General features: G+C 37.5%; 1 protein-coding gene across 1 annotated transcript; it reads right to left on the bottom strand.

Annotated features, from left to right (window-relative positions):
- Nucleotides 1-3,472: 3,472 nt before the first annotated feature.
- On the bottom strand, nucleotides 3,473-15,125 carry LOC139732834 (uncharacterized). The gene is made up of 6 exons (XM_071643675.1): nucleotides 14,971-15,125; nucleotides 13,605-13,696; nucleotides 11,349-11,454; nucleotides 7,048-7,152; nucleotides 5,790-5,992; nucleotides 3,473-5,207 (listed from the first exon to the last, which is right to left on the bottom strand). Exons 1-6 carry the CDS (start codon nucleotides 15,119-15,121, stop codon nucleotides 4,965-4,967), a joined length of 900 nt encoding a protein of 299 aa, XP_071499776.1. The 5' UTR covers nucleotides 15,122-15,125; the 3' UTR covers nucleotides 3,473-4,964.
- Nucleotides 15,126-15,870: the final 745 nt, after the last annotated feature.

Here is a 15,870-nt window from a genome sequence, read left to right as displayed (position 1 = left end):
TTGTAATATTTCAAACAGTACTTATAACTAGCAGTACAGTGGATACCCATCATCATGAGGTCAGACATAGTATGACATGTGTACCCAATTGTATAAAGAGGTAATTTTGCCAGTCCCATTCTTTTTATATTTTAATTTTTCATCCCTGATTTATAATTGGATATCAAATATAACAAAGAAATTTTGGTGGTACCAAGCAGCTTGTTATAACAAGGTTCCCATGTACCAGCGACCCATAATCAAGTTCACGCACTTCTATTTCCCTTTCAGTTTAATACCAACCTGTAATAAAGGCACTGCTTAACAATGTTTCCAATGTGATAAACCTGAGCTGTATAGTCCTCCATGCTTCCAGTCTCTGATATTGTGTAAAACATTAAGCTATGAAAAAATGGAAAAAAAAAATCAGGGCTGAAATACAGTACTGTAAATGCATGCTTTTAGAACAGCCGGTCTTTGAGTGACCAGATTTTACCACACTTAACCTGTTCCACACGGGAACCTGGTGGCCTGTGTATTAAGTCTATGGAGATTTCAGAATTCAGTATGGAATGGGTTAATCATTTCCCTTAGAGAGTAGCCACAAATAAATCATTCATAAACACACCATTCATAAATAAACCATTCAGTTTATAGAGGTTTGTCAGCATATTTGTTCATAGACCTCCTGACAGTGACAGCATATAATTGTCAAAAGGCTCAGTCATAAAAGTGTAATCATTTCTAAGCTATACTGCAATGTCGAGCAGTATTTAAGCAATGTACAATTTGTATCTTGCAAAGAGCCAATAGGAGTTTAATACATACATGTATTAAGACCTGACAATTTATTGAAATCTATAATCAAATGTTATAATGATAATAACAATAATGGAGTCTTTTAATGTGCCATGTCTGTCACACAGGCACTCCTGGTGCAGAAAGGTTATGAAAATCACCCAGTATTACAAGGAAATCCTGCACACCATACCCATTCTAGGAACGTGGAGAGTCATTCTGTAACTTGTAAATGCGTTTTGAAAACCAAATCTTGGGCTCTCAAAATGGCCGACAGGACTGGACTTTACCAACCTCCTCACTAAGTGTTGCCAGACAGACCTTAAACTGGATAGTGATCAGGGGTGTATCCAGGATTTTTTGTGGGGGGTCGTAATCACAATTTTTGGACCTTTAGGCCTACCTTTGCGAGGGAGCGGAGTGACCGAGCGGGGGGAGGGGGGTGTCCCCCCTCCCACAGTAGAGAGTTTTTGAATTTTATATCTTAGAATGGGGCCATTTGGTGCATACAAAAGTGACTTTTTTCGGCATACTTAGAAAAACACATTTATGTTAAAACTGGTGATAAAACCTGTGTTGGTCACTTACAAGTTCGTGAATCGGTAAGTTGAAACTGTATTTTAAAAAAGTTGATGACTAGCTATAACCTTCCTAGAGTACAATTTGCTGACAAAATTTGGTAAAAGGCCCTCTAAAAACAAAAATGTCTTTTACAAAAAGTGGACCTTTTGAATTTTTTTTTTTTTTTTTTTTGGGGGGGGGGGTCGTACAACCCTCCCGACCCCCCCTTGCATACATCCATGGTGATATGCCCTCCCCTCTGCTGCTCACACCAAAAAGGTGTACAACTGAAATGTCTGTTGCCCCTTACTGTTAGCATTGCAGCAATCTGAATGTTTTGTTTTATTCATTCACATTTGTTCTCTTCATACTTCAACCTTTGGCACCTAAGCTGCCCAAATCACTCAGCTTCCTGCAGCCACTCTAAATCTTAGGTGTGTGTGTGTGTGTGTGTGTGTGTGTGTGTGTGCGTGTGATGGTTTGTGTGTCCTTGTGTAGGGGTGTGGGAATGTGAAAACATGCTTCTTCTTTTTTTCTTCTGCTTTTTTGCATGGTTCGTATGATCCCTATGTCACCCTATTCTGTAAGTTAATCTTCACAAACAAACACTAAACTAGGTTAAACCCAAGCCATATACTGGTAGTGGTTGGCATTGCAAGAAATCTCTAGGTAGTAGTACTTTATGAAGAGTTCAGCTCAATCAATGCAACTCCTTATGTAAATGGATACAGGATGCTTGTGTTACATTGTACAGCGAACATGGCTATATATCCAAATTTTGTTACAACAAAGTAAAACTACAGGTCCTCAAATTTTGTCATTAAAGTCTATGGTGCAAAATTCCCTCCGGTTACAGCAAAATTTTGAAATGAAAAAAGAAACTACCAGTCCCCGAGGACTTCGTTTTAACGGGAGTCACCTGTCATATACCTATCCACATGTTCATGCATAGGACTGGGACACATGCCTACATGTAGGAACACAAAAATGTGTGATCATGACATAAGAGGAGCTGGAATGGATCACTTACATCCGTGAGAACCTCGCTCACTTTTCATCAAGAAGTTATTTCATATTAATCTGATACACAAGGTACCACTTACCTACACACATTACTCTTTCATATACATTGTACTTGTCAAACAACAGACATAACTTCTGCAACTGATTGACACATTGCCCTATATAGACGTACACTGTATACAAAGAATTGACATAACTATGATTGTTGTTGTCATAGATATTTCTTGCGATAAATTACATAATTTCTAGCATCACGAATTGCGCTTTTAAAAAGAGGCAAACAGGAATAATGTCAATTATAGGATTCATTCAATGCCCTTTTTCAAATTTGTATGTAAAACACAAACATACTCTCAGAGATAACATATCCATATTACGATGAGTCCATTAATTAGAGTTAACATGATAAAAGTCTACAGACTCCATACATGAAAACCCCTCCCCACAATATGACATCATTTTTCGAATAAGGAAAATAGGAGAAATACAGTGTGTTGACATTTCATAGGATTCCCATGAGGTTTCTTGGTATAGTTATATAAAAGAATTTTAAGAGAAGCCAGGATAAACTTTTGTTGCCATAGAAACTTAAGGCTCCACACCAATTAACTCCAAGTAGCTACAATGTTAGCTGACATTAAGTAGCTAGGTGACCTGGTAGATCCCATGAATTGTAAATACATGCTTTCTCACTACCTTTTATCGATACTCCTTAAAAAAAAAGGGTAATGCAAAATTTATTCTTTCCCAATGAATATACATTAGAAAGAAACATTTTGTTCAGAATGCTAGGTATGTGGTGAAACAGAGCTTATCCTACTGCATTTCCACCTGCAAAGTTGTTCAGAATTTAATTTCGGCCATTTCTGCCATGTTTCTCTCATTCTTTATGCATTGAATGATTTTAATAGAAAGATACATAAAAATATGGCTTTGCATTTTTTTTTAAGGGTACATTTTCATTTCCACTTTTAAATCATGTTTTCCTTTTTACATACAATTTTGAGAGCAGTATCACAACATAATTTCAGGAAAGAGTGTATTCTTTTTTCTCATTTGTCTTTTGATGATTGAATAAACTGAATAAGTGTAAAAGTCAAAATTTCAGACTCCCTCAAAATTTAAGACAGCTGTATCAGCGAACCTGAGTTTGATACAATGCTCTCTACAAACTATGACCCACTAATTGGAAGCATGACGCATAATTATGAATTACCTTTCCATACACATGTGTGCTAATACCGGCATGTTGTATCATATACGGTAGTCTTTCCACCCATTCACCAATAGCAGGTCATCTTCGAACAACAGACACTTTAGACCAAGTTGACAAAATTCTGAAATCCCATTGGCCTAGAGCTCTGCACTGATTTTTACTGGCCAGAGGTTTGATATCAAGTAAATTCTTACAATCACTGATGATAACCAATGAACACTTGCTGCCGCGCACTAAGCAGGAGGTTGAACACTTTTGCAATAGATGGCTGCCACGCAGCCAGTAAATTGTCGGCCGTTTCATGGAATGACATTTGCAAATGCGTGGTCACAAATGAGATTCATATTGAAATCTGAACACTAATTATATCTTTAAAAAAGAAATGTTTAAATAGTAGTATGCATTTAAAAACACAGCTATGAACTAGTTCCTTTTATTTTGAAGTCTGAAGCTCCTTTGTATTTTATAATACATAATTTCTCATCTGTACAGCATAGAATACACAACTACCCCGTTACAATACTTTTGCATAACATAACCTACAAGTTTCTTGATATTGCATTCAATTCATTCAGAACTAGTGTTTGTTTGCTTGCTTGTTTTTTTACGGAATTGTAATTACGTGACATTTCTTTTATTTTCAAATATGATGAAAATGATTTTCTTGATATATGTTGCAGTTGATTTTCCAAGAAGATATCTAGGATGGCAAGAAAGAACATCATGTAAAAATGGAAGCTGTAACACTATAATCAATCACCTGGCACCGTAGCTACAACTTCAACCTATGTTTGTGCACAGCCGCTATTTCTAATTCACTCCTTGCCATGTTCTGTGTGCAACCACACAAAAAGTGGTAAATGACAGTAAAATAATTATTAATCTTAAATCTCAATCTAAACTCAAAAGCTACAGTAATTGCACAATGAATAAACTAAAAATCAATCGCATACGTGTACTAAACATAGCACTCAGTTCTACTGCATTAAAGTGATGTTAAAATTCACAACTCGTAAATAGCAACCATATTTTGAAGGCCACATTGGCACAAATTAATTTCACGGCAAGTTATTCTTTGCTGTTTAAAATCTCTTTGTTTTTGCTTGACAAACATTTTATGCATCATGGAATTGAAGAGCAAATGGAAACTGCCAGTATTAAATGTTGCAGACGTGTGATCAACATAAAATTGCAAGGCATCCTTTGATGAATCTCGCAAACTCCCCGAGAGTAATTTGTCTTCTTTTTTTTAATCGTATTTTGGTCATTGTTACTCAGCAGGCTATTGCTGACTACCAGTAGTCACTTCAACAATACTACTTTGTCTCACAAAACACTTTCACTCTTTGTAGCAGTAGCATCTTTCTCCTTCCTCTAAGGCCAAACATCAGCTCTTGCCTGAATCGGCACCCTCAGGTTTCGCCGACGCGTTCACACTGATCTCCGCAATTGAGTTCTGCAGCTCTTCCATTTGTTGATCTGCAGACATGATGGAGTAGACCTGGCTGACGTTAACGAGCTTGGAACGAATCGCCTCCTGCCGACTGCCATCTGTTAATCTATCAAGGCACTGGCGCACGTAGTACTTGTTTGCTGCGTGCACTTCGGGATTCTTCATGTATTCCTCCACCTGAAAGTCAATATGTAAAATCAAAATGCATCCCAATGAGAATACTGATGTCAGTCATAATAATTTTTCCTGAACAGAAATCTAACTATATTCCATTTCAACTTATTTTCAATACAGACGACCTCCCGTCAGAGCAAATTCTTCTAGACTGGCACTTTTGTTTCGTCATATCAAAATTTCATTGTGGTTGAACAATAAAGTACAGGTTTGTATGTAAAGATGGTGACAGGATATTTGCTCCAGCAATAATTGCTCTGGTCTTATTTCCTCCAAGGACTTAGGGTTAGGGTTAGGGCTGTGATAGGGTTTTGGGTTTAGTTTGATGTGATTAGGGTTAGGGTTATGTTTGTGGGCATAATTTATGTTTGGCTTAGCATGCAGATATTTCATGGGAACAACTGTCACAGAAGCATATGCCATGGAACCTGCAAAGACATATCAATAATAATTTTGGCACCTGAGATTTTTACTTTATTGTAACGAGACTTTTGTTATAACTGTGTTCATTATAACAAGAGTGCACTGTAATCTTTACATCAAGAAGAGCATTAAAAAAAAAAAAAAAGATCGTTTGTGACTTACAGGCATCCACTGGCATTCTGCGATCTCCTGCTTATTCTTCTTAATCTTGGACGAGAGGGGCTCCAGGTGGCACACGAAGTAGATGTCCGAGCGCCCGAAGCGGAACCGGTGGAGGTGCCTGAAGCAGCTCAGTGAGATGAACTTGGTCTGCACCCCCGTCTCTTCCCTAACTTCCCGGCAAACGGCATCGCCCAGATCTTCCCCTGAGAGTAGGAATTGACATCAAGGGTCAAATTTCCAGTCGCAAGAAGACTACCGCTATCAAAACTATTGCTCAGAGCCTAATGTAGCTGCATGAGCAAACACATATTCATGACACTGTTAGGTTACGGGAGAAAAATTTTGATTCTAATCATATTAACATGACAATAACAACAACAATACTGATAATAATAAACCATTTTTGTGCAGCACAAATTACATTTACGTTTCTAAGCGCTCTTACACTTTTGTCAAAGGTACATTGATATGTTTTAACCATTTTTCAAAACTATACTTTTCCACCATACTGAAAAGGAAATCTATATCACTGCAGAAATTTTGCCACCGAGCACAACCTTCAGTTTCTCTCTATGCATGTGTGCATACTCTCATATTATTTAGCTCTAAAATCTTGCGGCCCCCTTCTTTGGACCATCTCAGTTTCCACAAAATCAGTCACACAATTTATGCATATTCTAAGTGGTTAGCTTAGCTTCTTGCTACTACATGTATTCTCAATACACATTTAACCACGACTGAACAGACTAATCATCTGACCAAATGATTGACCAACCAGTCAGCCAACCCACAAAAAAAATAAAAAATAAATACATACTGAAATCAATAACAAATGACCTACAGGTCCAGCAGTGCTTATCTAGGTGGAACGCTTTGCTTGTATGGCACTCCACCTGAGGGAAATTATATTTAAAAAATCTCGAGATTGTGCCGATTGCTGCAGACCTCTTGGGCAACACCCTCATAACTTTGGGTATGTCTTGCCCTAGAGACCCCCCCCCCCCCCTCCCCCCATAGCCTCCCACTGGCACCACCACCATTTGTATAACTATGATCCCCTCCCCCTATTCATGATTCTTGTGAAGTTTGGTCAAAATCCAGCCAGTAATTTTCTAAAGAGAAAATAAAAATTGGGGCAAAGTTTAAGCACGATTCATGGCAGACTATGGACAGCACAAATTGCAAATATTCATTTTAGTACCATGATAATCCATTAAATCAATCAATCAACAAACAAATCTATAATAAATAAACTCGCCTGGTTCCACAGCACCTCCTGGTAGCTTCCACGTAGTGAGTTTCCCATACAGCTCTTTGATGACCAGAATTTCATTCTTCTCATTCAACACACATCCACCTGCACCTGAACATTTGGACAGGAAGAGCAAGGGAATACAGAATGAGGGAATAAAGGAGGGGGGGGGGGGGGGGGGGGAGAAAATACGTGCTTGCAGCTTGTTAACCCAATCAAAACCAAAGGCCCTATCATGATGTACAAGAACAATAGCATCCTATAGACACCTGTCTGTTAAAAGAGTTAATAAACCAGAGCTGGTATAAGTTTAATCTCCTAGCCATTAAATGCCGACTTCCCATTTGCCAACAAATATATTTCAGATCTCGCTAACAGCATGCATAATATTATACACATACAAGGAACTCACTGGTCACCCCCCCCCCCCCCCCCCCACTTATTGTATACAGAACAAATCTCACAAGCATACTCATAACCTGTGCAGACACTCTTCATATACAAATCACATAATATAAAACAAAAGTAGCATTAGAAGACTGAGTACTCTGTATTTGCCTGTGCAGCCCCCACCCCCCGCCATTAGAAATTTGTCATCCAAGTTCTCATATGCAATGTACTCAGAATTATATCTGTTGTGAATATGCATCATATAAGAATGTAATCACACATCATTAGAATATGCTTGATACATTTGTATATTTATTGCATTCTCGGTCAATTTTTATTTGTGTGATGAACTAGGCAGTACTTACATGTCAGAGAAAAATTCTCACAAAGTATTGAACATTGTTTACATTCTACCCTATCAATGCATCACAGAAATTGCTACTTTCATTTCCTTTCTTTAACTTCCTTCTGTCACTTTCACTCTCTTTGTTCAAGTTATTATTCCCTGTGAACAACTTCACATTCTGGTCACAAGCTCTTCAAAATCTTGGCTTTGTGAATGTTGTACTCTTTCATTACCTCTTTGTATTTCTCTAATTTTTTTTTCTCATTCTGATGTCCCTTTGTACATATCACCATTATGTGTGTGTGAGATACCAACTCTTGTGGTGTGGTATATGGAATACATATACCAGTAATGTCTGCTTAATAAAGTGGCATATTGGTGTGAGTTTATGTAGAGTGCATGTCACTGAATGAGTCCTATGGAGAGTCATCGACGTGCAGAGTTAAAGTGTTACATACTGTATATTCTGCTGTTGGATATCGGTATACAATGTACATTGTACTGATTGCAGAGTTACAATGTATAGTAGTATTGCGTTCAATGGCATAGTATTGAGGCATGCATTGTTCAGAAACTGCCCAACCGTGTTTTGGTAAGAGGGGCTACATGTAAGAGTGAGCAGCATCACTTTTTTGGGTGTCCATTTGCTAGATTCTCAAGGCCAAATTTTTCATTCAGCCAATTCTCATAATTCACTGAACTCTTGTTCAGCTATTCCCTTCCTGCTGATTTGGCATAAAGGCGTATCTGTAGAACCACCCCTGAATTTTCATGGATAGGTTTTCACAGATTTGGCAGAAGGGCTTATCTCCAGATTCACCCTTTTGTCAAATTAATTTGGCAAAGGAACACAGAAGAATACATAAAAAATGGGCAAAAGGGCATATTTCCAGATTTATCCTTTTGCCAAATTTATCAATAATGGGTTGAGTGCTTGCAAATTTCTCAAAATACCACTCTGGGAATCAGTACAAAGGTAGGGTGTTCCAAAATTTGGCCATAAGGTGTTGCTCTTGATACAGCCTTCCATCATCAAATTGTTCACAATATTTACAATGTACATATGCATATGCAGATACACCCTTCTGTGGAATATAATGGGTTGAAGTACCAGTAAATATGGCTTGCATGAATAAAACTATTCATTTTGAAAGGTTTTCAAAAGTTTGAGGCAAGAAAATCATCATATGATAACATCTGAAGTGTACACAACATTCTAGAAGAAAACTGATGCAAACCTAAACTTGAATTATTTTTTCAGTCAAGGGAAATACAAAACTTCATAGCCAATTTTCTTGCCTTTTTTTTATTGTAGTAAGACAGATATAAGCCCTCTCACCAAAACATGGCCATGTAGTGTGTAGTATTGATTGCAGTGTAGCTCTGCAGGGCTCGACACTAACGGTGGCCCGGTGGCCCGGGGCCACCAAAAACGCACATCGGGCCACCAAAATATCAGAAATGAAGATTTTGATCAGATATCAGAAATGAAGATTTTGAAATGAAGACCAAAAAAAATCGGATGTTTGCCTTTAATTTTGGAAATGAACGGCAGTAACAATTGGCTCCGTAAGATGCTAAAATAAACGTCAATGTTTGCTTTTTATTTTAGAAATGAATAACGGTAATATTTGACTCCGTATGATACTAAAATAAATGTCGGATGTTTGCTTATACTTTTGGAAATGAATAACGGCAACATTCAGCTCTGTACGGTGCTAGATTTAATGTCAGATATTTGATTTTGCTTTCGGAAATGAATAGGGATAACATTCGGCTCCGCGGCTGGAATGAATGTCGAATGTTTGCTTTGACATTCGGAAGTGAATGATAATAATATTCAACTCCGTAAGATGATAAAATAAATGCCAGATGTTTGCTTTTACGTTCGAAAGTTAATAGCAAAAACATTCAGCTTCGGAAGATGCTAAAATAAACGTTGAATGATCCCTTTGACGTTCGGAAATGAATAACAATAATATTCAACTCCATACGATGATTAAATAAAATAATGTTGGATGTTTGCTCTTACTTTTGAAAGTAAATAGCAATAACACTCTGCTCCAGGAGATGGCAAAACAAATGTCAGATTGTTGCTTTTATGTTTGGAAGTGAATACCAGTAACACTCTGCTCCATACGATGCTAAAATAAATGTCGGATATTTGCTTTTACATTTCGAAATGAATAGCAGGAACATTCAGCTGCGTTTGATGGTAAAATAAATGTCTGATGTCTGCCTTGACGTTTAAAAATAAAAAACAGTAACATTCAGCTCCGTATGATGCTAGAATAATTGTCAGATGATTCATTTCACTTTCAGAAGTGGACAGCAGTAACATTCGGCTCCGTACGATGATAAAATAAATGCCGGATGTTTGCTTTTAAATTTGGAAATAAATAACAGATTGTTGCTTTTACATTTGGAAATGATTAACGGTTTCAATCAGTTCAGTTAGATGCTGAAATGAAAAGCGCATGTTTGCTTTCACTTTCGGAAATGAATAGGGATAACATTCAGCTCCGTAAGATGCTAAAATGAATGTCGGTTGTTTTCTTTTACATTTAAAAATGATTAACGGCAACAATCGGCTCCGTAAGGTGCTAAAATACTAGAAAGTGTTGGATGATTGCTTTTACAATCAGAAATGAATAACGGTAACTTTCGGCTCTTTACAATGCTAAAACAAATGTCGGATGTTTACAAATAACTGTAAATGCTCCCACTTTCTCATTTCAAACGGAAGTTTTGACCACGAAAATAGCATAAAATTTCAATATAATCTATAAGCCTATTTGCTAAATCTTAGAACTCAGAATAACGGTAAGATGATTGAATTTTCTATTCACTAATGTTGGACATGGGTACCTGTTTTACTTCAGTAATGCTTAATATTTATGTTTCTATGTTTAGTAGGACCGATTTAGTTTTTTCATGTTTTTCTTGATTTTTTTTCGGGCCACCAGATAGAGTGTATTACTTTCTTGCCAACCCAAAAAATACGAATTCATGATTTTGGTGGCCCGATCGGGCCACCAAAAATAAAAGTGAGCGTCGAACCCTGCTCTGGTTGTTGCAGTGTTTTGATATGGAGATATGCAGGTGTAGCATGGCCCAGATGGATTTATACCATTCCAGCACTTAACACATTGTGGTGTAATGCTTGGTGATGGGCAAATTGCAAAACATTTTATGTGGCCTGATGGTGGTACAGTATCTAGAGTGATGTGATGAGATGAGGTGTAAAACAGAGGAGTATGATTCATTCTCATGAATGACGTGGGATGTTGGCATGGTGCACTTAAATGCATTGAGACGATGGTTGACGGTGTCTGGTGTATAGTGTATGGTATAAGTTACACTGTGCTATGGGATGTTGCAGAGCATGGCATGGTATATTGAAACACATTGAGGAGCAACCTACATGTACATCAATATGGTTGATGGTGTCTGGTGTTCAGTGCATGACAGATTTCACTGTGCTAAGAAGTGACATACAATGTAATATGTACACATCAGGGCAGCTGATTGGTGTTTGGTGTACAACACATGGTGTCTGGTGTACTATTACCTATGTAGTGTGAGGCATAGCCTGGCAGCATATTGGGTTCATCTTTGGGTAGCCATCGTGTCATCATGACATAGCTGGGTTGTGCGTGATGATACACAAAGCCATGCTGCAGGGCAGAGGGAGCAAGCAACAGAGAAACATTTGGCTACAAAACTGCAACTACACTGTAATTTCCACGCACTGTTTATACACAATCACATTGTTTTCATTTCCTCTTTCTGCCCTTGTTTGTTTGCACATGTATTTGGCAACAAAACAGCAATTAAATTCCACACATTTTAACACACAATCAAATTAATTTCATTTTCTTCTGTTTCTCTTTTCTTCAGTCTTTTTACACATGTATCAATGCCTTTGACTGCATACATAGTTTTGTGACGCAAAAAAAACAAGGAAAAGTAGAAATTACGCGGTGCGTAATATATGTCCCCGCCGGAAGTAGCATTTTGCAACTAAATGTACAATATAGGTAAAAAATCAAGGTCAAAGGTCAAAGAAGTCAAAGGTCAAAATTCTGTGTAGAAGTTTTGAAGCGCTCACCTAGTGCCATCACATAAAGCAAACGGAATCGAAATCGGGTTAGAAATGGCGAAGGAGTAGCATTTTGTAGCAAAATGTACAAAAAATGTAGGTCAAAAATTAAGGTCAAAGGTCAAAGAAGTCAAAGGTCAAAATTCTGTGTAGAAGTTATTGAAGCCCTCACCTAGTGCCATCACATAAAGCAAACAGAATCAAAATCGGGTAAGAAATGGCAAAGGAGTAGCATTTTGTAGCAAAATGTACAAAACAGGTCAAAAATCAAGGTCAAAGGTCAAAATTCTGTGTACAAGTTTTGAAGCCCTCACCTAGTGCCATCACATAAAGCAAACAGAATCGAAATCGGGCTAGAAATGGCGAAGGAGTAGCATTTTGTAGCCAATGTACAATATGGGTCAAAAATCAAGGTCAAAGGTCAAAGAAGTCAAAGGTCAAAATTCTGTGTAGAAGTTTTGAAGCCCTCACCTAGTGCCATCACATAAAGCAAACGGAATCGAAATCGGGTTAGAAATGGCGAAGGAGTAGCATTTTGTAGCAAAATGTACAATATAGGTCAAAGGTCAAGGTCAAAGGTCGCGACTGAAATTCTGTGTACAAGTTTCAAAGCTCCCATGTAGTGCTATCATATAAAGCAAACAGAATCAAAATTGGCTCATAAATGACAGAGAAGTAGCAAATTGAAGATTTTGATCACACACGGACGCACACACGGACGGACACACGGACGTACGGACACACGGACGGACGGACACACGGACACACACACGTACGGAGCCCGTTTCATAGTCCCCTGCTCGAACTCGTTCGGCGGGGACAAAAAATATATAGATATATAATACCAGCATTATCAATAATCTATCAAAGTATTTCCATCTACGAAGAGCGAATGAAAAATTATCAGGATGAGGTATAAAGTTGTTTTGCTTTGTTGTTGTCAATGTTTTTTAAACAGATAAGAATAAGCTAAAACAAGGGCATTTTTTATTTCTCATCTGTGTATTTTGGATAGGTAGGATGGGATTACGGTTTTGATAGTATCTCCTATATACACAGCTTTTAGGCATGGATCAAAGTCAGTGCCATCCATTGGCCTCCAGGGCAACATGATATGCTCCTAAAATTTGGTTCGATGCATCTAAAAGATACAGATCCACCTAAGAATGCAAAAATCAAATACAGGTACATTGTAGATTTAATAATTTGAAGAAAAAAATGATACTCAAAAGAGCCTATTGGGTTTCTGAAGGCTGCATGAAAGAAAGGAGTGACAGCCACCAAATAAAAATAGAATATACATGTAATAACTAGGTGCTCAAAGAAATCCTTTTCAAGTTATTTAAATGCTGAATTTTAATGTTTGATTTCCTCAAGTTGAAATGCTATCTTCGAACAAATGCTTGTATGACGCATCTTCCTATTAAAAAGCATGATGGTGAAAAAACAGCAACATTTTCACATCATTTTTGGTGGTTTTTCAAAAAAATAAATTCAAGCTTCAATAAAAGCATAACAAAAACACTAAACACAACAACAACACTAAACACAACAACAACAAACAAAAAACCCAAAACCAAATGGACAAGCAAAATTTTACCACAGACTTGCAAAGTGACACTTATACACTGATTTGGAGTTTGCGACAGAACCACAAAGAACATGTGATGACGCCTTAAAGACAAAAACAACCAACAACAAAAAAGACTTTCATTTTTTCCTCACCTTTGCGATTACCCCAACAAGCTCTGCGTGCTCCAGAGGGATCTTTATCCACACTCCACGGATTCCCTTTGTCTTCCACTCATCAAGAGAGTCTGGAGATGAGAATACAGGCACCGTATAGTATGCCAAGACATTTGTGGCCCACACCAGAATACCCTGTTTTGTTACAAATCATTAGTGATAGCATTTACACCGCTGCAAATCAAAGCGGGATCCAAATATCGATATCTGCATTGCTACGCAGATCTTATAAATGGTTTCTGCCAGTGTGGATGGAAAAATCTCACTAGAGAGTGCAATTAGCATAATTGCAACCCAAATTCCAAGAAATCTTGAGATTATTTATAATTATTTGAGAAATAGTGTGATCGTTCGTATTGCAGTGAGTATCTGAACGCTGGAGCATATTACAAATGTATCTTTTATCCCATCAAATCAAAACACACCCCATGACAATGCAAAAACACAAGGGCAAAGGTCATCATTTCGGCAGATTTCAGATCAAAATCAGTAAGATATCGAATAGTAAGGATTCCCGCATAACCCCTCTCCGAAAATCAAGAAACTACCTCTTTTTGTTTTTTAACTTGGCCTTTAAAATATACACTAGAATAAGCCAAAACATTAATAGTATATACCAGATTGCACTTTGTACTGCTTAAAAATGCTTAAAGGACAAGTTCACCTTCATAGACATGTGGGTTGAGTGAATGCAGCAATATTAGTAGAACATATCAGTGAGAGTTTGAGCAAAATCGGACAATCCTTTCCAAAGTTATGAATTTTTGAAGTTTTTGCTCAGTCACGGCTGCATGACAACACTACTATAGCTTGTGATGTCACATGTGTACAACGATATAAAGAAAGAATAAAGAAAATTCAACATATTTCCATTTTTCTCCCATAACAAAAGAACACTCGACTTCTCTCTTTCAGAAGGCAGGGGGAATGATATTACCCTTAACATACGTCAGTAGCAAGTTGAAGAACTATGCACTTTTTTCAAAAAGTAACATTTGTGAAATTCTCTTTTTATTTTCCTGATATAGTTGTACGCATGTGACATCATACACTGTAGTAGTCTTCTCTTCCAGCAGTGACTGCGCAGATACTTAAATATTCATAACTTTTGAACGGATTGTCCAATTTTCCTCAAACTTTCACTGATGTGTTCTACTAATATTGCTGCATTCTCTAAATCCTTACGTACATGAAGGTGGACTTGTCCTTTAGGCTCCATGCCATGGGAGGGGGAATACACTTTCTTTCGTGCACTCCCCTATGCAACATTCGTGAAAATAAAACAACTATTTCTATACAAAAAATGTGGCATGTACAATATTTCAAAGTCACTGCATAGCTTTACCTGACAACATCTTCTCAAAATCCTGTACGGTGTTCCATACATTCAGCTGGTCGTTGGTTGTTACAGTGATGCCACTGAAGACATCTGACTTTCCTCCCAAGATCCTCTTGAATTCCTCCATGCTCTCCTTCCTTTGACGGCAGCAAAACATCCCCTCGAAAAGCTCTGCAGATTAGAGAGAAAATTTCACCCAACTTGAAGGCAGCCTAATATATATGCACCAGTTATTTTATTTGAAAAGCTTTTAATAGATGATATGTGGACGTGAAATGAGCTCATTTCAGCATTGTACACGATGCGATGATCCCATGTCATTATAACCACAGCTACACGCCCATGCATCCTTGGGTCATAATGAGAATTTGGCCCCTAATTAGAGTATACCTAGTTATCTTTGCAATGGCACTTAAAGGTCCACATCTGGCATGTCCAAAAAGAAAAAAGAAAAAAAAGGAAAGAAGTCCCAACACAAAATCACACACTAATCAGACACTCTGTCCTCATCCATTGCTACCCACAAGGCAGTCTGATTATAAGTGTGACAACTGTATTTCAATAGCTTTCTTTATTTTGATAAGATACCTCTGCAAAATAGATGATTTACACAAACAAAAACATGCGTGGGAGCTCATGAGATAGGACAAATTGTCACCTGAGAACCAGAAGGGTGCTATCGTGTTTTTAAGATTTGAGAGTAAATTTAATCAATTTCCATGACATATTTTTTAAAGCTTATTTAATCAAAAGTTGGTAGATTTATAAGCATTTTTCCAAATATGGGGAGAAATAGCACCCTTGTGGTTTTAATTTGTAACATTTTTCTGAAAATGAAAATAATTCAAAATTGACACCATAATTTAGAGGAGATTGAGCCATACAACATAAACTCAATACCCCCCC

The sequence above is a fragment of the Diadema antillarum genome, unplaced genomic scaffold, assembly GCF_040938485.1.
Source record: "Diadema antillarum isolate AM-2024a unplaced genomic scaffold, OU_Dant_1.0 seq00000454_RagTag, whole genome shotgun sequence".
Taxonomy (NCBI): Eukaryota; Metazoa; Echinodermata; class Echinoidea; order Diadematoida; family Diadematidae; genus Diadema; species Diadema antillarum.
The sequence above is the reverse complement of the archived record's forward strand: the minus strand, read 5'-3'. Positions and strand labels throughout refer to the sequence as shown.